This window comes from Amphibalanus amphitrite, unplaced genomic scaffold (assembly GCF_019059575.1).
Source record: "Amphibalanus amphitrite isolate SeventyFive unplaced genomic scaffold, NRLGWU_Aamphi_draft 000164F_arrow, whole genome shotgun sequence".
Classification (NCBI taxonomy): Eukaryota; Metazoa; Arthropoda; class Thecostraca; order Balanomorpha; family Balanidae; genus Amphibalanus; species Amphibalanus amphitrite.
The window spans coordinates 881,912-907,945 of NW_024881659.1; the positions used below are offsets into that span (position 1 = coordinate 881,912).

The 26,034-nt window shown below is 50.3% G+C and overlaps 1 protein-coding gene across 1 annotated transcript; it reads left to right on the forward strand.

The window, feature by feature from the left end:
• The first annotated feature begins 19,761 nt into the window (after positions 1-19,761).
• On the forward strand, positions 19,762-24,258 carry LOC122383479 (adrenocorticotropic hormone receptor-like). Its single transcript, XM_043369974.1, has 2 exons — positions 19,762-20,523; positions 21,365-24,258. The coding sequence occupies exon 2, from the start codon at positions 21,519-21,521 to the stop codon at positions 22,557-22,559; it is 1,041 nt and encodes a 346-aa protein (XP_043225909.1). The 5' UTR covers positions 19,762-20,523; positions 21,365-21,518; the 3' UTR covers positions 22,560-24,258.
• The last annotated feature ends 1,776 nt before the right edge of the window (positions 24,259-26,034 follow it).

Genomic DNA, 26,034 nt, shown 5'->3' on the forward strand with positions numbered 1-26,034 from the left:
TGCACCTGGTCACCGTAAATGTTTGGTTTCAGGCCATAACTACCGACGCAGAACTGAGACTGTGTGGCGCAGATTCTACTGGAAGAATAGAATATAACAATACGTATAATAACACTAATAATAGTCCTCCGGGGGCTGCTGGAAGTTCATTGCCAAGAGCCAGAGGGTTAATATCCCTACATTCCTTCCTCTCACCATCACATATGGTTCTGAATTAGCCGCGATTCTGCAGAGTGCAGACACATGCCATTGCCCAGGACTGCGCAGTACGCACATTAGCGATCGAGCAAGTATGTCACGGTGCACCAGGTCCCAGGGCCGCGGCACTCGCCACTCAGACAGTGACGTCACTTTGACGTCATCACGGCGAGCAGTGACGTCCGGGCGGCATGCTGACCGCTACTGCGCGTCGCTGTCCTCCCCAATAGGTCGATCTGCTTCTGTATACATGTCGCTGTCTGCCCCAGAAGGCCGAATTGCGCTCTCTGACGTCGATCGCATCTTGGGCGATCGACGTCACCAATACGTCACCATTTCACCACCACCGACCCACGGGATGGTCGGTGGTGGTGAAACCGCTGCTTCTGTTTCTGACAGCTGCAGTTTCCTCTAGTTTCCTCACTGCTCCTGGCCCTGACAGACGGACATTTACCACTCCTGAACTGACAGCTGCAGCCTGGACTAAGTTCGAACTGCATTGTGAGAACGGTGCCAGAGTGGCCCCGACACCCGAACAGAGTGTCATGCACTGCGGGGCTAGGGCCGCATGGTCGGTCCCCTGTCGGTAGGCGCACGGCAGTCCTAGACTAAAGACACGGTGCACTGAGGGATGTTGTCTGTCGCACCCTGTGGGAGCCCACCCTCTCCTCATCACCGCTCAATACCAGATAGCCCTGCGTCACCGCCTACATCGCCCGGTATCGCACCCACACGCCTGAGAAAAGTATCACGCCTCTCTTCAAATATATTTGTCTAGGCTTTGCGTTCGTAATCTGTAGAATTGTTTCACGCTAGCGCTCACCTGAATGTATTTGCCTGTGTGTCGAAGTAGTAGGTATGTTGTGTGACATGTTTAATTAAAAAAGCTTTTAAATTGCAGGCATTTCTAAGACGGCTTAGTGGAGAAAATGGCTTGTGTGCGTACCTGTACCTTTGTGTCCGAACTTATTTGCCGAATCACAGACAGGATTCATCATCTGCTTAGCACAACGGGACGGCTAACACGAGATGATGAGTCTCCGATAAATCGATAAATGAGCGGGGGCAGCACACAAGTGTCTTCGAATCAAAGCCTGCTGAAACCGTAAAGGCGCCTCTGTCAGCACTTAGTGCCAGGGCTGTGCCTCCAGCTAACGATATACCAATGCTTTTATCCCGGGATGGCCATTGACACCCGTACTCCTAGGACCAAAGTGAACCAGAGTCCGTCCAGACTCAATGGCTGACAGGCATCGAACTAAATGACAGGGTAGCTTCCACCAAAACCAAAAGGTTAATTGGTTCTGACCAATAGTCACGAGCGAACTGAACACATAGTGGCCTCGTCCCATCTTTTCCAATCGCCGGAAAATTAGAAGCATTCTCACGCCTTTGGAACCGTCTGGACTCTGAACCGTTGCAGTTGCCACCGTATTGGTGGCAACTGCAAATGGGTGTTTTTGCGTCCCATGTATGACGTCAAGCGATGTCATCATAGGTGACCACCACCATTGTTGGCATTACTTTTTGATCGCTAAACGGTTATACAGTTGTTGGTTATACGTACCTAACCCGAATGTGCTCGGCTCGGTGTAATGATTAACACTACACACATATTTAGTTCGAAAAATGCCTACGAGTATGTGGGAAGTGGCGTAAGCAACCCGGCCCGTCTTTAATTTAGGGGAGAGTGGGGTGGGTTGTATCAGTTTTTACTCCGAGACCCATAACCTCGTAACTATCCGTGATAAACTCATTATTTCCATACTATCCCCTTCCTTGATTCTTCTGCTTTTTTGTGCAAAGTAACTTTTCCGCTACCTCTACCAGTTTTTCTTCTACGGTCTCCCGAATAGAACAATGTTTTTGATACAACTTGCCCCATGGCTTGGGTGAGTTGTATCACATGGTGGGGTAATTTGTATCACTATTTCACGTTTCAGGGAGTATGCTTGCTACTGGTTTTGAACATAACAACAACATTAAATGGGGTCAATACAATGTATAGGTATGCTCAAAGGCTTCACTTTATTAGACCAAACTTAGGTCAATGCAATCCGAACGAAACATCAACAGACTAGACGCAAAAGTGGTCTGTTAATAGCAAAGAAGCCAACACATTGTGCCGAAATGGAACGAGCATTGACTAGCTACCTACAAACGCGAGCCAGGGCTTAGCTTTCGCGATCAAAAGCTACATACCCATACATACATGCATACATACATGTTACAACATACCCCACCCGGCTCTGATACAACATGTACCTAGCCGCCATCTTGGAAAAAACATCCTCGTGCTAAAAAAACAGCGAACAGCTGGAGAAATCCGTTTTCACTCACGCAGCCTTAGAACCTACCCTCACCACCGCTACGGAGATCTTTCAAATTCGTGCACATCTAAATGCCCAGAACACACATTTTCTTGCAACTGATTTTTTTAGAATGACATTAAAAAAACATAAAATCGGCTCTCACCTCGAGACGCGTCCACTCAGCCACAAGACAGAACAGGGAAAGATGGCGCCCGGAAAACCTCGTCGGCTGGTCGTGTCGCGAGCGCCATCCATTGGATAAGTTTGGCACAATTCGCCCTGATACAACTTGGACATGATACAACTCTCCCCGCTCTCCCCTATGACCAATTGATTCCAACGCAGACGGTCACCACCCAGCCCATGCCTCACAATGGCTAGTTATATGTCGGCAAGAAGAATAAGGTATAGGTACTACCTACGATCGGGACCTGTCATCGCTGTCCGCCGGGCTCCCGTCACGTCCAGCCGTTTCTCAGGGAACACCAGGGGTAACATTCGAACCTAGGGCGTCATTTCCTCTCACTTTGTAACTGGTCGGAGACAATAATCTTGAGTGTATTTCGACCACTCGGTGAGAAATCGTTCGACGATGCCGATAATGTTGTATGGAATGCGTCGGGCTTTCAATGCGTTTTCGAAGAAAATGGCTCCTGCCTCCTTTGTCACCCTAGAGTAACGAAAGAGAGACAGCTCTGTCGTTTCTGAGACTGACGACACATGGAAATATGTGGGAAATATGAGATCATGACGCTCGGAATCGGCGCTGCACTGCCCGTTCGAGCGCAGTTACAAGCAGCAAACTATGCACTATTTTTACAGCATTCATTTCCGCGCAACTAACACAGCAGAACAATGTGTTTCAAACGAGAGAGGTCGGGTCGTAAGCGATCCATAAACTTTACGGCGTTATAAGGTGCACCTGTTCCACATCATTGATCTTAGCAGCTGCAGTCGCGAGAAATTCGCTTGGAAGCATGCGTAATGCGTATTTCCGCTCAAACAAATATGTAGTCACTCATATCGTAAATGTGAACACCATATAGTCACATTTCAATGAAAATTTATGAGATTGTTGACATTTCACGCCTTGACGGCATTCAATTCAGTCGTTTTGCTGCGACGGGAGATATATTCCTGACCTATCCGGGGTTTAACGTTTACCTTCTATAATGCGCCTTTTACGGATAAGAATGATCATCATCACATAATGTGTGACAGACCTCTTTGTATTGGTGTTTTTCCAGCCGCGAACGTATAAGGGGGGGGGGGGGGGTCCGTTGGACCCCCCCCCCCCTTGCCGTTTCGCCCCTGATCGAGCTAGAGCTTCGCGGAAAAAACGAGCGTGTTGCCCGTGACGAGAGGAAGCCGATGATACCCAATTTTAAGGTCCTAGGTCATTGGTTAACCTTGCAGGTCAGGTCAATGACCCCAAAGGCGGGAAAATCGGGACCTGTTAGAACGTCGTAAAGTGTGGCTGCTATAAGGTTTTTCGGGGTGCTGATCACGAATATCATGCTAGTTTTGATCACAGATGATGTCTTCATGTATTTAGGCCAGGTCGGGTCAGGTCAGGTCAGGTCAACCAGTAAGGGTATTCGTAGTAGGTGGCAACCGCCTCTGACAGCTTCGTAACATGTTACGAAGGCACCAAAACTACTTCGTAAATGTTCATATGGTTGCTAAATTCGAATTCAGCTCAAAAAACTGGCCTAGAATCATGTAAAACTCGAAAAAGTGAACCGAGGTCATCAAAGGTCAATGACCTGACCTGACCATCAGGTGACCTTGACACCCACCCTAATGCATGGGGGCAACATGATATCACATGTTTGAGCGCTTGAAACCACGAAAAGACTGCAAACGCGCGGCTAATGCGAGCCGACGTACGCCGAATCTTGATTCCAGCCAAACATGGTCTCGAAAAGTAGGTCACAGGTCAAAGGTCATTTGGGTCAGGGTCATGAAATTTTCAGGGTAGGTGTGAAATTGATGAACGCGAGGGTACTGAAAGTTTCGTCGCGATCAGCCGCTTTTTACGCGAGTTATTCACGAAAAACCATGGGGGGGTCCGTTCGACCCCCCCTATACGGGCGAGGGTTAACCCGCGAGTTGCTGGGGGGGCGTTAAACGCCCCCACTTTTTTCGCCGGGCCATAGCATAAAAACGGCGCGCCGCAGGCGCGCCAAATTTTGGGTACCTGTAGGGAATTGATTGAAGTTTATTGTGACAAAGTTTCAAAAAAATCGGTCGGAAAATTTTTGAGATATTGAGGTTTTAGTGACGTCATGATTTTTGAATTTTCGACCAAAAACGGCGTATGTTCAAAAAATCATATAAAATCACAGAATAGACATACAGACATGCCGTAAACGCCACTAGACTGCCAATACCATGATCAATCAAATGGCTATCTTCGATTATTGATTATCGTTCCGCATTTTCCAAAATCTTGAACTGAATCTTGACAATTTCTCGTGACTACTTCACGACTATGATACATGCATTTCTTAAATTAAACTTTTTTAGCCAAACACGTACACATATGATAAAATGAATGTCACCATCGTGTTCTACGCCCCAAATTACCCATAAAACATGTGTCACGGGCTGCGAATATCAGTTTTGATTTTCGGGGATATGTGCCTACCCGGTTGACCTGACATTGACCCTGACCTATGCTTGACTGACCCCTACATGGAGCTGACACTCTTGTAGGCCTTATACGATGGATTGTGCACCATTTTGACAGAGTTTATGACGAGAGGCGCCCATTGCGAAGTCCTGAAGTCCATGCTACTGAAAGGCCGATTTCAGGTGTTTGACCTGACCTTGACCCGACCTGTGACCTCAAAACTCAACTTTAAAGTACTCATCTGAAGCGTCTCGTCGCGCTCTTTCGTTTGCCGCCTCGTGCGTTTCGCTGCGCCTATTGGTTCTCGAGTTATCGGCTGGGGGCGTTTAACGCCCCCCCCCCCCCCAGCAAACGGTGGGTGGCGAAATACCCCAGCAACTGCCGGGTTAATTCTCGGTAATCGTTTATAGATCCACTCGATCGCAAGCTAGATTGCAGGGCGTCTACTGCTCAATATCGATAATGTGTGTGGTGATACAGCCTTGATTTGCGTTGCCCTGCGCCGATTCCTATGCTCTTTGTGGGCCGTTAGCACCGTTTACATACTCGGAGCGAAGTTTCCCAAGTAATCACCGTAAGACAAACGACGGAGCCCGTGGGTCGCATTCCGTTAGTTTTGGTGGCTCATTTGTCATTGGTGTCCGTGTCGGGGCGCGCGTGCCATGGACGAGCGGCGAAGGTGAAGTCGCTGGCGACCGGCCAGCGGAGCTGTGTGATGTGAAGTGTGAACCCACCTCTCTCAGTGCACTGTGTAGGTACACAGTACAACACTGCTCGGTGGGAGGGCCTGCACGGACCCAGTGACGGGACTGCGACCTGTGGGGGCACAGCAGCCCTGTCCCGTGCATGTCCCGGCACACATTTCTTTGTCCCATCTCTCAGCGTTCCAGACATGGCCTCCTTCCCTTCAGCTGCGCTCACGGTAGCCCTGGAATTGTGAGCACACATCTCTTCGAGCTTGTAATCTCTGGATCAATCATCATATTTCAGGATCAGGTGTTGGGACTCCCACCGTTCACCATTGTTTACTTCATGCGACTAGTCGACATATCCATGCATTCACCGAGGAACTCAGTTAACCGTCGATGTTGGTCCGCTCTGCCGAACGCCAGCCCGCCCCCGGCTCACCGGACCAGGCAGTCATGGAGCCGCCGATCAGCGAGGCGTCCCCCTGCCAAAGTTCACCAAGGTCACACAGTCAGTCGGTGTCGGCGGACCAGGCCAGCCGGTCGAGTGACGGGTCGGCGCCCCTGGCACTGACACCGTCTCACTGGCTCAGAGGGGCCCTCTGGCACCCGTCCGTCTCCAGCCGACAGCTGCTTCGACACGAGACCCGACCAGCTCTTCCCGCCTCCAGATTCTTTTTCCATGACTCGAAAAATTGACTGTTTTTCTTCCGCATCCACGCCAGTTAAATATTTCACCCACGATACATTATTTTGTATGATTTTTCGTGCTGCATGCGAATGCACTTTTAGTAGAGCTGCGATGACTCTAAAAAACGGCAAAAGGATGTGTAATGAACGGTTATATTTTGGCAGAATGAGGATGACCGATGCTAACTTTGGTTCCGCTATCCAAGATAAGGCAAAAGTTGCCCTTCCTTCCTCATTCGTTAACGAAGAGAAGTAATGAAAGTTCTTTCACAATAGTGTAACAGCAGGCGTGAAAACAGGAGTGACCGTTTGTCTCGCCGATGAGCACCGCATGACTATAGGGGAAGGAGGGTGAATTGCGCCACCTTAACCCGCGCCCTGCTGGGGGGGGGGGTGTTTGAACACCCCCCCCCTGTGGTTTTTCGCGAATATCTCAAAAACGGCGGCGCGGAGCGCCGCCGTTTTTGGTACACCTTATCATACATCAATTCTACACATGTTGTGAAAATTTCAGACCAAGGTCATTTAAGGTCAGGTCACCAGGTCACTCGAAGTGACCTCACCTCATAAAAAGTTTCAATGTCTGTCATAGCTACACCGAGTGACCGATCGCTTTGAAACTTTCAGCGATTGCTAAGAGCATTAGCATGTACAAAATGTATATCTCAGAATTTTGATATCGATGACCTAAGGTCAGGTCAATTTTGCGACCTCACCATTATAAGTCAATGGGAGAAAATTGAAATGCGCCTGTTTTGGACGAAAGACATTATAAACACTCCCAAACACTGAATTACAAGTGGTTTAGACACACTGAACATGAAAATGGTGTCTGTGACCCCTGTTTATGCCCTGAGGTCATCTTAGGTCACGAATGGTATCTAACAGTTTTTCGCAAATAACTTTTGATAGAGGCATGCTAGAGCGATGAAAACGCCTTAGATGTGTTCAGCTCGACGATACGGATCGACTGATATGCAACATGACCCTTTCCGGTCAGGTCATGACCTTGACCTGAGGTCAAATTTTCAAGTTGACCTTTCAAGGTCAAATTATAGTTCGTTCGATGCGTCTTGACGAGAGGAACACGATGCCGGTAAAAGTAAGCTCGTACAATGCTTGGGTCAAAAGTTATTGCAGAAAAACTGTTTCCGAAAAAATCGGCTATTTTTGCAGTTTTTGCCCCCTGCAGGCAAAACCGTTGACGTTAGGTCAAATCTGAGAAAATTACTCAGAAAGGGCGTTAATAGGGCTATCGAATGCGCTTTTCCGCGGCGCTGTAGCTCTATTGGTTCCCGAGTTATGCGTTGGCGTCTTGGAAATTTTCGACATTCGACCTGGAAATCGGCGAAAATTTGCCTTCAATGACCTCTGGTGACCTGACCTTTGACCTGACCAAAAAATTGACCGAAGTGATTTCCTCATTATTTTTGACGCTCTTTCGAATGCCGCCTTCCGCGTATCGCTACGTGGCCCAGGAGCCGAGTTAGAAGGGGGGGGTGTTCAAACACCCCCCCCAGCAGGGCGTGGAAATCCAGGACCCCCAGCCGGGCGCGGGTTAAGGAAAAACGCTAATTGTAAGAAAACCGCTGGAGATGTAAGCATGCACTGGTAACCATTTCAAAGAGGAGCTCATTGGCTACGATTTAAGAGCCTCCCGATCAATAAAGAATGTTTCGTTTGCTTCTGACAGCTGCTTTTTCAGAAACATGCAAAAGGGCGCATTTGCCAACAACTGCTGTAAATTGCGCCAGGGGGATGGCGCAATTAGAACCCAATTGCGCCCTATACTTTAGCATGGCTAAGTGAATGAGACGGAATGCATACACCCCGGCAGTCTAATGTCATTGCGGCTTACCTAAACATTTATTATGTTATTCAGGCTGGATAAATAATAAATGTAGATATGTATCGCGATGTTTTTTGCCCAGGTAGATAACTTTACATGTGTCCGTTCCGTGACTCCGTACGCTTGTAAAAGTGCAACGAAAACGTTTACTGTAACGGACTAGATATATGTATGTGAACGTATGCGCCTATTCAGTTAAATTTTCACTCGTTTCTCTCAAAATTAATAATTTTTATCGTTTTGACAACTTAATGGCATCAGTTTTTACTTTTTTATCATAGCTGTCACTTCTCACGCCTGAGTCCATGTTGAAAATGTCGTATTTTGTCAATTACATCACAAGTCGTAGCCTAAATGGCAGCTGCATTATAAGTTTGACGGTAGAAATAATTTGCGGACTGACGACAGCGGGCTGTTCCCCTGCCTGACATTAAACTCCTTCTTTATTGCAATCAGTTAATGATGCATTCATACTGTCGTGATACAATGGCTACACCATTATTCTATTTGCGCCCCCCTGGCGCAATTGCCATGGGCGCAATTAAAATTCAGGTACTTATTAATAAAAGCATAGAAGTTATCATAAAGATGTTGCAGGAAGTTTACGGTTTCAGTGAAATACAATGAAAAAAGGGTTTTTCTTTCTAAATATCACTCTGAAAATCACACAAATATCGCAAATTTTTATAGCCAACGGTTCAAAATACTGCAAAAAAGTTAAGAAAACGCCATAACACCTTTGATGGCGTAATGAGCCTTGCTGATTGACTTCATCGGAGTGTTTGGGCCATAAAATGAACAATCCAGTGGTGAAAATAATGTTTTCGAACACAAAATTCTAAACATGCCATTGAATCCGTGGGAATGTTGGTGGGCGCAATTGGTTAGGAGGGCGCAATACACCCACTTTCCCCTATACATCAGCATCAGCATGGTACCTTCGAAGATATACCTATTTTGACCATCCAAAGCTCAGGCATATTTTACAACGACCTTAAACATGTCAGACCTTCAGAATACTATCGGAACTCATTGTGACCCGGTGTCGTCCATCGCGCACGCCATCAGCTGGTTGGCCCGGCCTCCCCCTCTGTGCTGGCCCACCCATCGTTACCGGCTGTAAACATTTGTAGTGGAATTAAACAGTGGCCCGTCAGCAAACAGCGCTGCCGCTTAGGTGTGGCCGCTGCGGGCTGCGGCGGCGCCGTCACCCGCGGGGCTCGACCGGTCCGTGTCGCCCACTCGCCGGCCGCACACCCGTGCGCTAATGTTGACACATCTGGTGACGGCTGCGGTCCCTGGCAGAAACCCCCGCGGCAGGAGTCGCATGCTCTGCTTATCCAGATCGAACAACTTTGAACTGACTTGATTAATTACCAGACATAATTGTGCTGGCTGGATATAGGAACAGTCATATCAACAGGTCAATATTTAGGGTATGTTGTCATCACTTTATGTGTGCTGCATGCTGCAGACTTTTGACAAACATCTTGTTTGTCTGTTCTAATGACAATTGACACCTTCTGCTATGGCAATTTCCAAAAAAAGTTAAGTTCAGACTCGTCGCCTTGGCAGCAGCTTGTAGGCAGGTACTCGGTTGGGCGGTATGTACTGGGCATGATACCCATTACCCATATATTGCTATCTAGCTTATCGAAATCCTATTTTTTGTTGTTATAGCTCATGGTTAGGTCAGAAGCATTGAAAATAAATGCGAACGCGGCAACATCAAGTTCCGTCACAACACAGTGAAACGACGGAGAGCTGATAGCCAAATCACGGCGCCGCTCAGTGGCTGTCCGTGCTTCAAATAGTTAGATTCGACAGCCTGGTGCCAATCTGTTTCTTATTTGTCATGTCTTCAAAATTAACCGGTATGCCTTTAGCCGGAGCATGCCACGGAACTCGCAGGCGAAGTCTCTATTGGATGTCCCAGCGGGCCACTCGGCTGAGGACCTGGGTGCACACACTGCAGAGGACCGTGTGCCGGCCGGGGACCGGAGTGCAGAGGACCGTGTGCCGCGGCTGAGGACCCAGGTGCACAGAGTGACCGGGTGCCGCGGGCCCGCGGCTGAGGCGTCTCCGCGCGGCAGATGCCGCCTGTCATTGGACGGCTCCTCCGATCTGCCGGCTGCGCCTTCTCAGTTTATCACGGCCAACTGTTGGCTGCCTGCTGGGCGGGGGCGACGGCGGCGGCTGCCACTGGGAGGCGGCGGCGGCGGCGACGGCGGCGGCAGTCGGTGGCGCCGTCCCGGACCGCCAGCCCGCGCCCCGCTCGTGCCGCGGCGGCGGACAGGTGCCGGACAGCGAGCAAACGGGTGGCACCGGCTTCATTGACGGCCGCTCGAGGCGCGCCGTCACCCCAGTGACCTGACCTGACCGTGCACCGTGACCCCAGCTGACCCGGCGTGTCCGGCATGGCGGTCACCAACGCACTCACCAACGAGTCCATGGCCAGGTGAGTGGGCGTGCGAAACACCGTGGCCGTAAATATATGGCGCGTTGACATTCTGTTTGGCATATCTGGCACATTTTTCGGCATCCAGAAGACTTCATCCTTCCTCAACGACTACCTGGTCAATGTTTGTGCAGTCGCATCAATCGGTTCCAATTTATCGACCCTCGCACTTGGGCTTAAATGGATTAATTCATTGATAATCAAAATCAACCATTAGGGACACCTAACGATATTAGGGACCACGTTTAAAATACCAAATAGAACCTACAAAGATGTGTTGGCCGCTTGATTTCTGCTTATAAGCGGTTAAGTCGTTTAACTTTTTTCTTTCTACCGCAGCAAATTCTTTAGAAAGTAATTGTGCTGTCTTTGAATGTTCTGCACCTACTTATCTGCTCTGCGATTACGGTAAGGCTGCTCAGTCTAAAGTGAGTTCAGCGTCTTTTAATAAAAATAGATAACACTTTGTCCTTTGCCCGGGATTTTTAACGCTGACCTGACTGTATAAATGGATTAGTCGGATTCACTTCGATCAACTTTTGAGTTTCTTTATTCAGTATCCAACCGTTTTATATCATTGTAGTTACGTGGGTCTGTTCGAAACAACGACCTTGGGTGAGATACATCATTTTTTATCATAATTTAGTGGAAGTTTCTGATCACCAAACTTTGCCTTCATATGTATTTAACCCGTGCAAAAAATAGATGTCTGTAAATATAAACCTTTATCTGCCTGTTTGCAACCGCACGATTAATATTGAAACGGGTCTAAGGTTTTATATAGCTACCATTCAAAAGAATATCGCCAATATTATACAAAAGAATGCTCTCCAAAGCTCTAACACACCGGGCTGAATGGTCCTATTCTGCGCTGAATGGTGATAATTGTCCGATGTTTATAGCACCTTCCCTTTGTCCGGCCTTTATAACGCTGACCTCTTTATTTCTGTAGTTGTGTGTGAGCGCACAAACTATCCTTTGTGTTCTATAGGTACGTACACAGCCTACACGAGATTTATTGTATTTGATCGCCATCATGACGGGATAAGATCGCGACAGAGGTCCGGAAAGGCTTTTCCCTTCAACTCGGCCTTTGAGCTGCTCAGCGACAGTCGGCGTTGACTGTGCCGGGTATTAAGAAAGGGGTTTATGTAATTTGTGCGCGTACTTTGTATGCTTGTTGGAGAGAGAGAGAGAGAGAGAGAGAGAGAGAGAGAGAGAGAGAGAGAGAGAGAGAGAGAGAGAGAGAGAGAGAGGAGAGAAAGAGAGAGAGAGGGGAGAGAGAGAGAGGGAGAGAGAGAGAGAGAGAGAGAGAGAGAGAGAGAGAGAGAGAGAGAGAGAGAGAGAGAGAGAGAGAGAGAGAGAGAGAGACGGAGACGGAGAGAGAGAAAGTGAGAGGGAGAGGAAGGGAAGGGAGGGGAGAGAGAGCATATGTGGTGCAAGTAATCGTGCTATCTGTGGGTTCATGATCACACCTTACAGCGGTTTAAACAGCTCCGCTTCCATTCTATCTTTATATCCCCGAGTCTCCTGACCAAAGGTCACGTGACTTTACGGCTACGCTGTGAGCGCGACGCGTGTATGTATGTACACACTACGCCGTGACTTTGTAAGATAGCGCTCGTTTTCATCTCGACGATTACTGGTGCGCCGACATACATACCGCCAGTTGGCAAATTTAACCCTCGCATGTGTAGGGGGGGGGGGGTCGGATGGACCCCCCCCATGGTTTTTCGCGAATAACTCGCGTAAAAAGCGGCCGATCGCGACGAAACTTTCAGTACCCTCGCATTGATCAATTTTACACCTACCCTGAAAATTTCATGACCCTGACCCAAATGACCTTTGACCTGTGACCTCTTTTCCGAGACCATGTTTGGCCGGAATCGCGGTTTCGCGTATGTCGGCTCGCACTAGCCGCGTGTTTGCAAGCTTTTCGTGGTTTCAAACGTTCAAACATGTGATTTGATGTTACTCCCGTGTGTGTCAAGGTCACCTGAAGGTCAGGTCAGGTCATTGACCTTTGGTGACCTCGGGTGACCTCGGGTCACTTTTTCGAGTTTTACATGTTTCTAGGCTAGTTTTTGGAGCTGAATTCGAATTTAGCAACCATTTGAACATTTACGAAGTAGTTTTGGTGACTTCGTAACATGTTACGAAGCTGTCAGAGGCGGTTGACACGTACTACGAATACCCGTCACGACGCCTACTGGTTGACCTGACCTGACCTGACCCGACCTGGTCTAAATGCTTCAAGACATCATCTGTGATCAAAACTAACACGATATTCGTGATCAGCACCCCGAAAAACCCCTTAGCAGCCACACTTTACGACTTTCTAACAGGTCCCGATTTTCCCGACTTTGGGTCATTGACCTGACCTGGAAGGTCAACCAATGACCTAGGACCTTAAAATTGGGTATCATCGGCTTCCTCTTGTCACGGGCAACACGCTCGTTTTTTCCGCGAAGCTCTAGCTCGATCAGGGGCCAAACGGCAAGGGGGGGGGTCCAACCGACCCCCCCCCCCTACACATTAGAAGCTGGCAAACGCCGCACACATGCGAGGGTTAATACATACCCAAATACGGTAATCTCTCGGGAAGTTTTTTTAATGACGAAATTCATTTTCAGGTAACCGTAAACACTGTGGAATGTCTGTGCATGTAAACGCGCATAGAAATACCAAACGCACTGCATGATTGCGATCTAATTCTATCGAAGCCTCATAAAGACAGCACCATCCCAGAAGGTGCGACATTGTGGGTGGCTGGAAACCCCTCGGCAGTGCTGCAGATCCCAATGGCGCGGACGAGCTCGCGGTGTCCGGTCCCAATGGCGCGGACCGTCTCGCAGTACCAGGTCCCAATGGTCCGACTGCAGTGACGAGCACGGCCCAGATAAGCCACCAGCGGTTACACTGCCGACGCCGACGCGGGGAGGGGAAGGGAGGGATCAGGGGGACATCCCACGCCACAGAGCAGCCGCATCCCGTCGGTCCAGTGGCACCAACGGCCCATTGTCGGCCCATCGGCCCACCGCGCTCCTATCTGCGCCATTCCCGACAGCGAGCCGCACCAGCACGCCGCGGGACGGCCTCTCTAAGGGCCGGCGGGACGACCGCCCGTCAGCGCCAGCCCGCGCCGCCGCCGGCCGCCCCTCAGCACCAGCCCGCGCCGTCGGCCGCCGCGCCCCTTCTGCGGTGACGAGTCCCATCTTACAATTGGATGTCCATCAATGCCAGCCGCATGCCAATTCTCAACTATAAATCCTTTCCGTAGCCTGTGGCTCGTGGCGCAAAATGTGGTCACATTCAGCCTGTAGAACGGCAGCTGCGGTGGGGCATATATTTCCAACTTTGACACAGATCAGTGTAAATGCTGAAATGATCCATCCATGGTTATGCCGTGGGCGACTAAATTATCCAGAGGCAAATGTCGATGGAGCCCAGGCTTGGCAAAATATGTTCTCGCAAGCTCACTCTGGAGACGACTCTGCGCAATGTATACGTTCAAAGTTGTGACTAAATAGGTGTTCCCAACAAATGTCGAGGGAAAAAGTAGCCAAAATTAGTGCCGACAACACAAGCCGCTTTAAGTAGAAAACGGGAACCAGCGGAAGCCGAACTGACAGTCCCCTCCCCTCCCCTATCAGCAATAGGGCTTGGAACCGAATTTCGAGCCCCTTAGCCGCATTTTCGTTGTGACATTTGACAAAAAGTAATAAAAGAAGGTAACACAAAATTTGAGCATTAGCAAGAAATGAAAATAACTTACAGTACATTAAGTCGAAGAAATACGTGTTTTTCTCGGATGTGCGTATTGGCGCAAGCGTCAAAGGCTCCCCTACTGCTGCTGGCTTCAGGATCGGCTGCCTCCCTTCACTGCCAGCTGTGTCGGTCCAGAGGAGGCTGCTCGGCTCGGTTTACTCCACTAACCGGACTGAATCAGACCTCTCCACCCCCTTCCAGTATTGGTTACTACAGCGCTCTCGTCATCGGGCTCGACCCGGTGACATCTAATTCTCTATCCATTCCGTGCCGAATTCTCGAGGTCTCGACCCGGTAACATCTAATTCTCTATCCATTCCGTGCCGAATTCTCGAGGTCTGTGGATGACTGGCCTGGAAGCTTTCCCGAGGGCTGCGTTATGTGTGTGACCTTGACCTGGTTGATCCGAGTTCGACACCTTCTCTGCGTGATTGGACATCCTGATCCAGAGAGGACGCTTACGCCGATTGGCCAGCAGTGCACTGTCAGCGCTAACCATTTGATGCTGAGAACACGCCAGATGTTGATCCTTGCTGGCACGCTGTTGACACTCGTCTGAAATGACCGGAACGGACTACCGGAACCCTAATTGCACCTACCGTTTGTCGTTAAACTAGTGTAAGAGTGAAAATTGAGCCACTCAAATTTTTATTGATCTCATGCAATATCTATTCTCAGTGTCAGTCTCAATGAACTGATTTTAATTGAAAGGTGGAGTGAGTTACCAAGACGTCGAGTTATACTCGTATATGGATCGTTTGCAGAGGAGCCGCTTGAAAAATAAACGCGTGAATGAATTTATGGGCCAGCCATCTTATAGGCAACTGCGTGGGTACCACCAATATGGAGTTCGAGTTATTGTCAACGCGTTATTGAACCGACATCAGAAGTCGAACCAATCTCATATAGGTAGGTACCCACGTTTTCAACATCAATCACGGCATTGAAGCTGCATAATGTATCGCAACATGCATAAATAACGAACTGAAGGCAAAGGGGATCAAAGAAGCTCCCACTTTGAAAAGTGTTTGGTTTGATTTTGAAATGCTTTCTTCGTTCAGCTCGTTCCACTTTCCAGGCTACCAGTCTTTACTGGTTGCACAAGATCAAGTGCTGGTCACAAGGGGGGGGGGGCGAGCGTGTGGCCATGACCTTTCTCATTTCTGGTACCTTTTTGCGACCCGATATGAAGGGAAAGAAACGAGCTCTCAACTATTGCATCGCTTTTGGCGTTCGTGTCCCCTCCCCCTCCTCCCCTCCCTTAGCACCCAGAATGATCACATCTGATAATTTTCATCAAAAGCTATCGTATAGTACGACTGAGAATGCCATGCGCAGCATTTCAATTCCTGCATTAGCTGTATAGAGTTCGTACAGCTGAACACAGCTTCACTGACTGCGTGTGTATCATCTCGTTGCCGACGTTTGGTCCAGCTGCGACCTGAGTGACGCCCCAATACCGTGCGGAACTCTCCGGGATGAACCAATGCCGCGCGGAGCTGTCCCCGGCTGAATGCTAACGGCCGGGCAATTAGGACGCCAGAATTATTTACTGGGTGCGCGCACAAATCTAGTTACATAGTCGGTGAAGCCTCATCGATGGTGGTCGCGCATGTCGGCCATAAGACACACGCGGCTGCTGACACACGTTCTGCTCGCTGTGACTCGCAGTGTGACGGTGGAACCGGCTAGCGTCGGGCTGTGACGGTTCTGTTTTTGTCATAAGTCATAGGTTCCTTAAGAAGTGGAACCTATACTGCGCCCTTCACTTGATATAATTATATTATAAGTTTAACTGGTATCCTTTAGGGAAATGGACGCCTAAAACTTGACTTTTTTAAACGAACTAAACTGCCTGCATTCTCGAAAATGGTCCACGACGTTTAACGATGCACATGGCTATGGAACTGCCGATTGGGTAGAAAATGTCATTAATACAGAATGAAAGAGCTTCCTTTCATGCTGACTTCCGCCGCTCCTCGATCACAATCGGCGTCAGTGATGAATTGGAGGAGGAGTGCGGTGGCACAAACAAGGTATCGCACCGTCTGGGGGAGCACCACCGACTGATCTGCCGCCTCACCAATCACTCAGCGGTCGGCGCGATGGATCAGTCGCCAAAGGAAATCACTCAGCCGACCCCGGACACCCGTAGGCTGCTCCGACTGTGAACCACGACTAGCTCAGGCTGCTCCGACTGTGAACCACGACTAGCTCAGGCTGCTCCGACTGTGAACCACGACTAGCTCAGGCTGCTCCGCGTGCTTATCACGTGTCAGAAGACAGACTGTACCTATATGTAATACAGGATGGGGCAGCATAATTGGGAGATGCTCATAGACCTAGCCAATAGTCATGTTACATCACACACCACTCTTCATGAGCTCGTCATCTTGTTAAAAACTCTACGAGTAAACTCCAAGTCCGATCGATGTCCATACATGGCTTACAGGCTCGCCACTAGATGGCAGTGGCTGTCGGCGTCTGAAGTTAGACTGTCCCGCAACGCCTCCGATCCATTTATTATGCATGATATGAGCCATGACGATTCCTGGTTCCCATGGAACACCTGCCTTGATGTTATGTGACATTTGGCCCCGCTCCTGGCGTAATGTATGCGTAACTTGCCTCGAATCTTATTTTTATATGTGCAGTTCAGTTCATGTGTGACGTAACAAATCCACTGCTTTTTCTGTTTTAGCTACATATTACAGTCATGGGCGAAACTGTCGAGTGCCACAGACGCAGTATCTGGAGTTGAGGAGACTGGAGACCTCGGTCGCACCCCCCCCCCCCCACCCCGACATGGGAGTTCATTCCTCGCTATTTACTGAGGTTTCCGCGGCGAATCATGGTTTCATTAGAAGGAATGGGCGCCACGAATCCCTTCATGTAACGTTCATTAAGTCTCAGCCGAGGGGAACCTAAGGCTTAATTGAAGCTTTATTTCAAGATGACAGGTTAGTTCAGGTCCAGATCAAAAGTCAAAAGTGTCATGGTATCAGACAAACGACCCTTTTGTAGGTACTAACGAAAATTACACCCATATGTTGCAAGGGAAAGCAGAGCACACAAAACCCAAAGAAATAGTTAAAAACGAGAAAAGACATTCTGAAAGTTCACTGATGTGGTAAGCAATGCCAAGGTGAATGTCATTGTTAAGAAGTGGCCTTGACTACAAATAGCAATTTATAAAGATATCCAATAAATAAAGGTAGGCATTTAGATAATGCTTGAATGGTTTGAAACATGCTTCGGCTTCGAGTTTCAGATAATTACGACACAATCTGTGAATCGCGTACCAATAGGTATAAGTTCGCCTCGAGGTCAAGGTTACGAAAGATCAAGTCAATCCTTTAAAACAAGCTCTTTCAACTCTTTACTAAGTAGTTAGTCAGACCACTAAACATGCTGTGCTAGGGTTAACATTTAGTATGAACAGGTTTTAACGTAATGTTTGTACATAAATGTTCGGCGACCCAAACAGCGACCACCGGTTAGTCTCGCCCCGGTGAAGTGTCCCGCTCTAGGCCAGCCGCCGGTCGTCACCGGCCGCCGCCGGGTCGCGGTGCTGCCACCAATCAGTCGGCAGACAGCGGAGCGGCTCGGCGGACGGCAGCCGGCGCCTCGTCTGATGGCGGCGCCGCGGCGCGTCCCCGCTCGGCCGACCGCCGCTAATGACGCCACCCACCCGGCCGCGGCGGCCACCGTTCCATTACTGGGCCCAGAGGCGGCACGTGCCCGCTGGCGACGACTCGGAGCCGCCATCAGCGTGCCGCGACCGCCGCTCACTTCCTAATCAGCGCCCCGGCGCGGCAACAACCGCCTGCCGCTCCGCACCGAGCCCTTCAGCCTGTTGGGGCATTCACAGCAAATAGAATGCAAGCCGGGCCATTCACAGCCGACAGCTCCTGCGGTGATTGTGCAGTACAGAAACGGCATCGTTAGCGGGACTGGCGCTGACTGTAAGTGGTGCCTGCGGCCGATTCATGACGGTCGTCAAGTTAGATGTAAGTGAATCCTAATCTATAATCTAAGATTCGGAATCCGGTGAGCCCCTACGATTTGGACCACACTTGGTCAGTGGATAGTACGTAACGTCCTGATTACGATGCACCCAAAATCTAAGCTCGGCCCGCCATATTTACGAAGTTACGGATGTTTGAATTTCAAGGTCATTCGGGAGAGCCCCTGCGATTTCCGTCAAAAATTGTGTACGGACACTCTAGATGCTCCTCATTACGAATATCACAAAATTTAAGCTCGGCCCGCCATATTTACGGAGTTACGGAGGTTTGAATTTCAAGGTCATTTGGGTGAGCCCCTGCGATTTCCGTCAAAATTGGTATACGGACATATTACATCCTCCTCATTACAAATATCATAAAAGTTAAGCTCGGCCCGCCATATTTTTCAAGTTACGGAGTCACAAAGTTACGGAATTTCAAGGTCATTCGGAGAGCCCCTCCGATTTTCGTCAAAATTTGTATGCGGACACATTACACGCTCCTCATTACGAATATCGTAAAAGCTAAGCTCGGCCCGCACTATTTCAAAAGTTAGAGATGTTTGAATTTCAGTGAGTTTCAAACGTCAGTAACTTTTGAAATAGTGCGGGCCGAGCTTAGCTTTTACGATATTCGTAATGAGGAGCGTGTAATGTGTCCGCATACAAATTTTGACGAAAATCGGAGGGGCTCTCCGAATGACCTTGAAATTCCGTAAATTTGTGACTCCGTAACTTGAAAAATATGGCGGGCCGAGCTTAACTTTTATGATATTTGTAATGAGGAGGATGTAATATGTCCGTATACCAATTTTGACGGAAATCGCAGGGGCTCACCCAAATGACCTTGAAATTCAAACCTCCGTAACTCCGTAAATATGGCGGGCCGAGCTTAAATTTTGTGATATTCGTAATGAGGAGCATCTAGAGTGTCCGTACACAAATTTTGACGGAAATCGCAGGGGCTCTCCCGAATGACCTTGAAATTCAAACATCCGTAACTTCGTAAATATGGCGGGCCGAGCTTAGATTTTGGGTGCATCGTAATCAGGACGTTACGTACTATCCACTGACCAAGTTTGGTCCAAATCGTAGGGGCTCACCTGATTCCGAATCTTAGATTATAGATTAGGATTCACTTACATCTAACTTGACGACCGTGATTCATGAGACGCTCAGCATTGCGGCAGCATTCTCAATATGTGCAAATGTGAATAAAGCATGCAGCCACCAGAATAAGCCCATCATACTCGTGGCTTTACCGATGCGACCATCAATAGCCGTCGTGGGAGCGCCCGGTGGCAACAGAAGCAGCGCCAACAATTGGCCGTTCCGGGAAGGCGTCATATCTGTGGTGATGCAGCTCAGCCCTCTGACATGCACTGACATTTCGGCCGCCATCAATCTTCATAGAGAGCAGCAATAAAGCCGTGATAAATTGGACATCAACAGCTGATGGCTCAAACTGCTTTTAATTGGTACAGGAAATAATTCTGCTGGATCATCAGGGACAGTTAACGTCACAGGATGATGAAGGGAGAGAAAAGCCAGCGAAGAACGTCAGCCTCGGGCGAACTGTCGCAGTTCTCTCTGTGTCGGACTCTGCGACTGGCTCGGGGAAGGGGCACTATAAACCAATCCGAGGTCGCGGCGTGTCAATGGAGTCAGTTAATCACCGATGGTGTGGACCGCGGACGTGTAATATACACCAGACAGGAGCGCAGCTCGCGCCCCGCCGGGTCGCGGCCTCAGGAGCGCCCGCTGAATGGACCCGCCGCCACCGCCCACCAGCCCGCTGTCCCACGCTGATTTACAACCGATTGTAAACAAGGCAGCCGCGGCTGCTCCCGGCGTTGGCAGCGGCGCACCGCACTGCCACGGGGCTCTGTCCAACTGATACTGCACCCACCACAGCGCCTCGGTAACCGCTACTGAGCCGTGTCCCTCCACTACTGAGTCGTGTCCCTCCGTTAGTGAGCCGTGTCCCTCCGACACTGAGCCGTGTTCCTCCGACACTGAGCCGTGTCCCTCCACTACTGAGTCGCGTCCCTCCGATAGCGAGCCTTGTCCCTCCGCTACTGAGCCGTGTCCCTCCACTACTGAGTCGTGTCCCTCCGTTAGTGAGCCGTGTCCCTCCGTTAGTGAGCCGTGTCCCTCCGTTAGTGAGCTGTGTCCCTCCGCTACCGAACGTGTCCTTCCACTACTAAGTCGTGTCCCTCCGATAGTGAGCCCTTTCCGGCCTTTGAGGTAGGTAAGCCTTTATTCAATAAAACAACGGGTATATGGGTATATAAAGCACCGTATACCCTTCAAAATATCGCATAATCATCCGAATAAGCATATAATGAGATAAAGTTTAAATAAGTCTCAAGGCCAAGTTATCTACTAGTATTATAGGGTGACAATATAATTTGAGTGCTAGTTTGTAGAAAGCTGCCCCTAGACCTGAATGCTAGTTATTACAACCTGGCACAAATCACTCACTTATATTTCATTTCAATATAACTCCAAAAAATCCGACCTAATTTGTAACAGCTTAGAACTGTGCCAAGTAACTAGATGCGTGAGATATTCAGAAGTTTGAAAATGAAAGAGATGTCGTCGGTAACATTGCTCTCGTTTACATACATCCGCTGAACTTCACTAGTGTTCTATTTAACTATAAGCTCAGCCACCAGCTTCCATCCAGCATTTCTATTACTTTTGTGACTGTTACTTGCATAATTCCGTAAATGACGCACGCGCTGCGCTCCCCGTTTCAGTGAGTTCGGGCCACTGCACGAGCTGCTGGAGACGTCGAACGGCACGGTGAACGAGACCGTGCTGCGTCACCTGCTGGCGCTGCACATCCGCAACCAGCTGCGCCAGGGCGAGCTCGAGCACCGGCGCAACATCTACCTCATCACCGTGCCCATCATGCTGGTCTTCTGCGTCATCGGCACCGTCATCAACCTCAGCATCTGCGTGTCGGCGCGCCTGATCCGGCGCCCGCTCAGCCCCACCATGTGTTTCTCAGTGAGCCTGGCAGGCGCCGACGCGTACGCCGCCTCCATCCTGGGCCTCGGTCTGGTGGTCAACAGCCTGCTGCCGGTCGGGTTCGGCGTGGAGACGCTGAGCCGCTGTCCGACGCTGGTGCTGGAGGCGCTCCGGCTGGGAGGCGTCATCTCCACGGCCGCCCACCTGCTGGCGCTGGCGCTGAACCACTACGTGGGCATCCTGCGCCCGCTGCACTACGCGCGCCTTATCACGCGCGGCCGCGTGCTCACCTCCATCGGCTTCCTGTGGCTGGTGCCCATCCTCTTCTTCCTGGTGTACTTTGCGGCGGCGGGCGGGTTCCGCGCCGACGGCTGCTCGCTCGACTTTCTGCCGTTCAGCACGTTCCGTCGTGTGGTGGCATCGCTCTTCTTCGTGCCGCTCATCTGCATGTTCTTCGCCTACACACACATCTTCATCATGGTACGCCAGCATCAGCGCGGCTCGCTGCGCAACCAGAACTCGTCGCAGCTCAAGAGCAGCGTCAAAGCTGTGGTGACGACGCTGCTCATCCTAGGCACGTACATCCTCTGCTGGATGCCGGCGGTCGTCACGTTCATCCTCATCTGCTACGACTGTTCGATGCACCCGCGGCAGCTGCACTGGCGCACCCACCTCGAGATGGCCATCACCACCAACACGCTGGTCGTGCTCAAGTGTCTGGTCGACCCGGTTATCTACGCGGCGCGCATGCCGGAGATAAAGCTGGCGCTGCGGCGGCTGCGGCAGCTGCTGCTCTGTCGGCCGGGCACGCCGGGCAGTCTGCAGCCGGGCCGCAACACGCGCACCACCCTGCTGGCGGGCACCCAGCGCGGACTGCGCACCACCACCACGGCGGCCACCAGCCTGCGGCAGAACGGCCACACCGAGATCCCGCTGCGGGTGCTGCGCTCCGCCGGCGCGCCGCAGCCGGTCCAATGCTGAGGTCAGCCCTGCTGCGGGACCGATCAGGATTTTTTTTTCCAAGGGAACGGTAGCACCTCGGTGAAAAACCGCAGGTGGTCGGACCCCTGCCGTGGGTCGGCGGATCTCTGCTGCTGGATGTCCCTGAGCAGTCCTCGACAGCTTCACCGACTGCACGGACGGCTTAGTCTAGATAGGCTGAGGCTGGATGTCTGGTGACTGGACAGGTGACCTTTTCAACTACTCAGAAGTTGAGCAGAACTCTGACCGACCAGCCGCTGCGGTTGGCCAAGAGGCCGGTGTGAGACGGCCAAATGCCTGCAAAGTGAGAATGGTCTTTGAGACTGGAGCTGAGGCTGACACACAGGCAACGACGACCTGTGACTGAACTGTGAGGCAAAGACGACTGGTCTATGACCCTGCCGCTCAGCTAAGCACATCTGATTTCCTCACCGAGCCAAATCGCAGCCTCCCGATGGACGGTAGCCAAAACCGGCGCCGAGTGGACTTGTTCACTAAGTAATTGGGTCTCTGTCGATGGCCCGCCGTGAGCCCGATCGGTCAGTCCGTCGGACACTGCGGCCCACTGGACTGTGTTCTCCACCACAAATGATCTGATGTCGCGCCCCGCTGGGCGACACTCGCGCCCCGTCTCCACCAGACAGAGCGGAGCGGAGACGTGTCATCAACGTACCGCGGAGCCGTAACGTGTGGCTCCGAAATGGACTGTAGTAGCCCTGTTGTCTACTGGTTACTATTGCGGACGGCATGCGTCCTCCATGTGCATGTATTGCAATGACTGTGCTGTGTTTCCGATGCGTGTACATTACGCTAATGTCAACAGGAGCGTGATGTGAGACCATGTGTTGTGTTCAGAGTACGCCATTCTTGACGTGTTATCTCTTCAGAACGAGCTATATCCACCTTTTTTTATCGCCAATAAGTTACTATTTCGGTCGCGGATAGTCAAATTAACTTGTATCTATCGGCTTGGCTTTGATGTCTCTAAAAAAGAAGGCGTCATTAGAGCCACCAACGTTGTGTCTGAGTGTACGCCAGCGCTGGTCTATGATGTGTTTTAATGTATTCAGGAGAGGGGTCAAACAAGTTGTTCATTTTCACGAGGCATAGTAATGTTGAAAAAAAACTTTTTGGCAGGCGCCATTGTCCCGCTGTTCGCCCCTTTTGCTGGGCGTTTGAGCGCCAGGGCTAGTGCTGGATATGTGTACGGTGGAAATGACGAGTGTGGCCGCTCTCCGAGAACATCAACCCCTTCGGTGTGTCCACTGTGCGCTGTGTGCAGACTACACTGTCTACTTGTGTACCGAGCTTAATGCTGTCGATGATGGTCAAAACGCAATAGGAATGACACTCTTTGGAGAGGGGTTGGGCACGACGGACTGTTGACATGGACGCGAATGAGACAAAGAATGGCTCACTAAACCGGCAATGTGAGCAATGGAGATGCGAGGATGACCCAAAGACACGTGTTATTTTCGGAACACTATGTTCAAAGTCAATGGAAGCGTAGGTATGTAAGTAGGTATGTGTCTATTTACATTTGCTCGTTCGATGTTGTCATCGATGGGTTTGGCTGTAAAGTGTTAAGGTTTGGATAGAACAGACCTCTGACGACGTACCTATTTTGTTGCATGGGTGTTTGATGGCTACCAGCTGTGATGTACTTCAAATAAATTATAAACACGTACAAAATACGAAACATCTAAACGACTATAAAAGAAAATATATCCAATTGGCTTATTATAGAATCTGCTAACTAGTACACCTTATAGGCCTAGCCCCAATATTCACGTGAGTATAGCAAATTCTATAAACCCTCATTTGTCATAAAGATGTACGATATTACCATATCATTGAAATACCCATTTACGAGATGTCGTACCCCTTTAGTTAACGATTCACCTCTTTGTTTTGAATGGAAATGAGTGGGCACACTGGCATTTGTTCAGCGGCCGCAGGGAAGGGCGCGGACCGCGCAGCCATATATGAGGATGGCCCGGAGACGGGACCACTTCCTCTGTTGACACTGAGGTAATACAACCCAAAGCCATCTCCTCACAGCAGAGCACTGGCTCTTAGCCATCCTATTCTCTATCCTGGAGAACAGCCGCCATTTTGCCTCCCCGAGAACACACTTCCGGGGAACCACAGGCGCCTCTTCTGAGCGTCGGGAGCGGAACTCATCCCTTTCCGGACCGGAACTCATCCCCTTCCGGACCGGAAGTCATCCCCTTCCGGACCGCAACTCGCCCAGTTCCCGTCTGTGAATGGCGATGGAGCCGGCAGCGTGTAGCCGTGGACGGCCGGCGCCCCGGCCCGGCGGTGGGTTGGTCGCGGATCGGGTGAGCCCGGCCCGCAGCCCGGCTGGGGCAGTCGGTGGGCCGGGGCGGGCGGCGGACAGCGGTCATTAGTTGGTCGTCACCGCACGATCGGGACGACCCCGGGAGATCAGTGGCGGCTCGGAGGCCGACAGCCGAACTGTCGGAGGTGACGGCTCGGAGGCCGACAGCCAAACTGTCGGAGGTGACGGCTGTTTGACTGAACACCAGAGATATGCATCACTGGCGGCCGAGCCGCAGAGGACAAAACAAAGGACCGAGGTAGCATGACAGAACGGCAGACTACTAAGTACGACCGAGAGGGCAAACCCAACGGCACATGTAATACGACCGAACGGCGGAAGTAGTACAACCAAACGGCAGAGAACAGAACAAGCACCAAAGCATAAGTAGTTAGCACGAACGAGTGGCAGTGGTAGCAAAACGGCCAAGGTAGTACGACCAGACGGCTGAGGTAGTATAGCCGAACGGCGGAGGTTAGAACGGCATACCTAACAGCAGAGTTAACTAGTGCGAGCGGACGGCAAAGGACAAATGAAGAAATGTCGGTGTACGAGCTTAACGCCAGGAGAATGGGACAGACAATCAACGGACACAAATATAGCTCGCCTCCAGACAAGCGAGGGCTACATCGTGCATCTAACAACCGCACGATGGACACAGGGCGACGTCACATAAAATTGAAAAACAAACATCTGCAGACTCAATTTGCAAATTTAAAGGGACTATCCCACCTTTAACATGGGGTTTGAGTTGAAATAGCCAAGTTTGCGGCGAGGTTCAGAAACCACTATCTATCTAGGTTGCAACCCCCGCGGCCTCTTGGTGTTGAAGAAATTCGTTCCCTTCATTTGAAAATGGGCCTTGTACAAGGCCCTATCTTCAACATGGAGCGACCGTTAGTGTGACGTCACCTCGTTTAGTCATTCTGATTTAAATGGGTTTGTTCGTTGAAAAATCGCTTAAAACTTGGTCTGAACTTTGTTGTGGTGCCTACAGAGTAAAAAGAATCAGTTTATGACAGAAATGTGGCCTGGGGAAGGAGGTAATTTTGGGCTGTGACGTCACATATTTGAAAGTTTGTGTTTGGAATATGGGAAGCCTAAGATGTTTAATGAAAAATAAATGCCAGAACC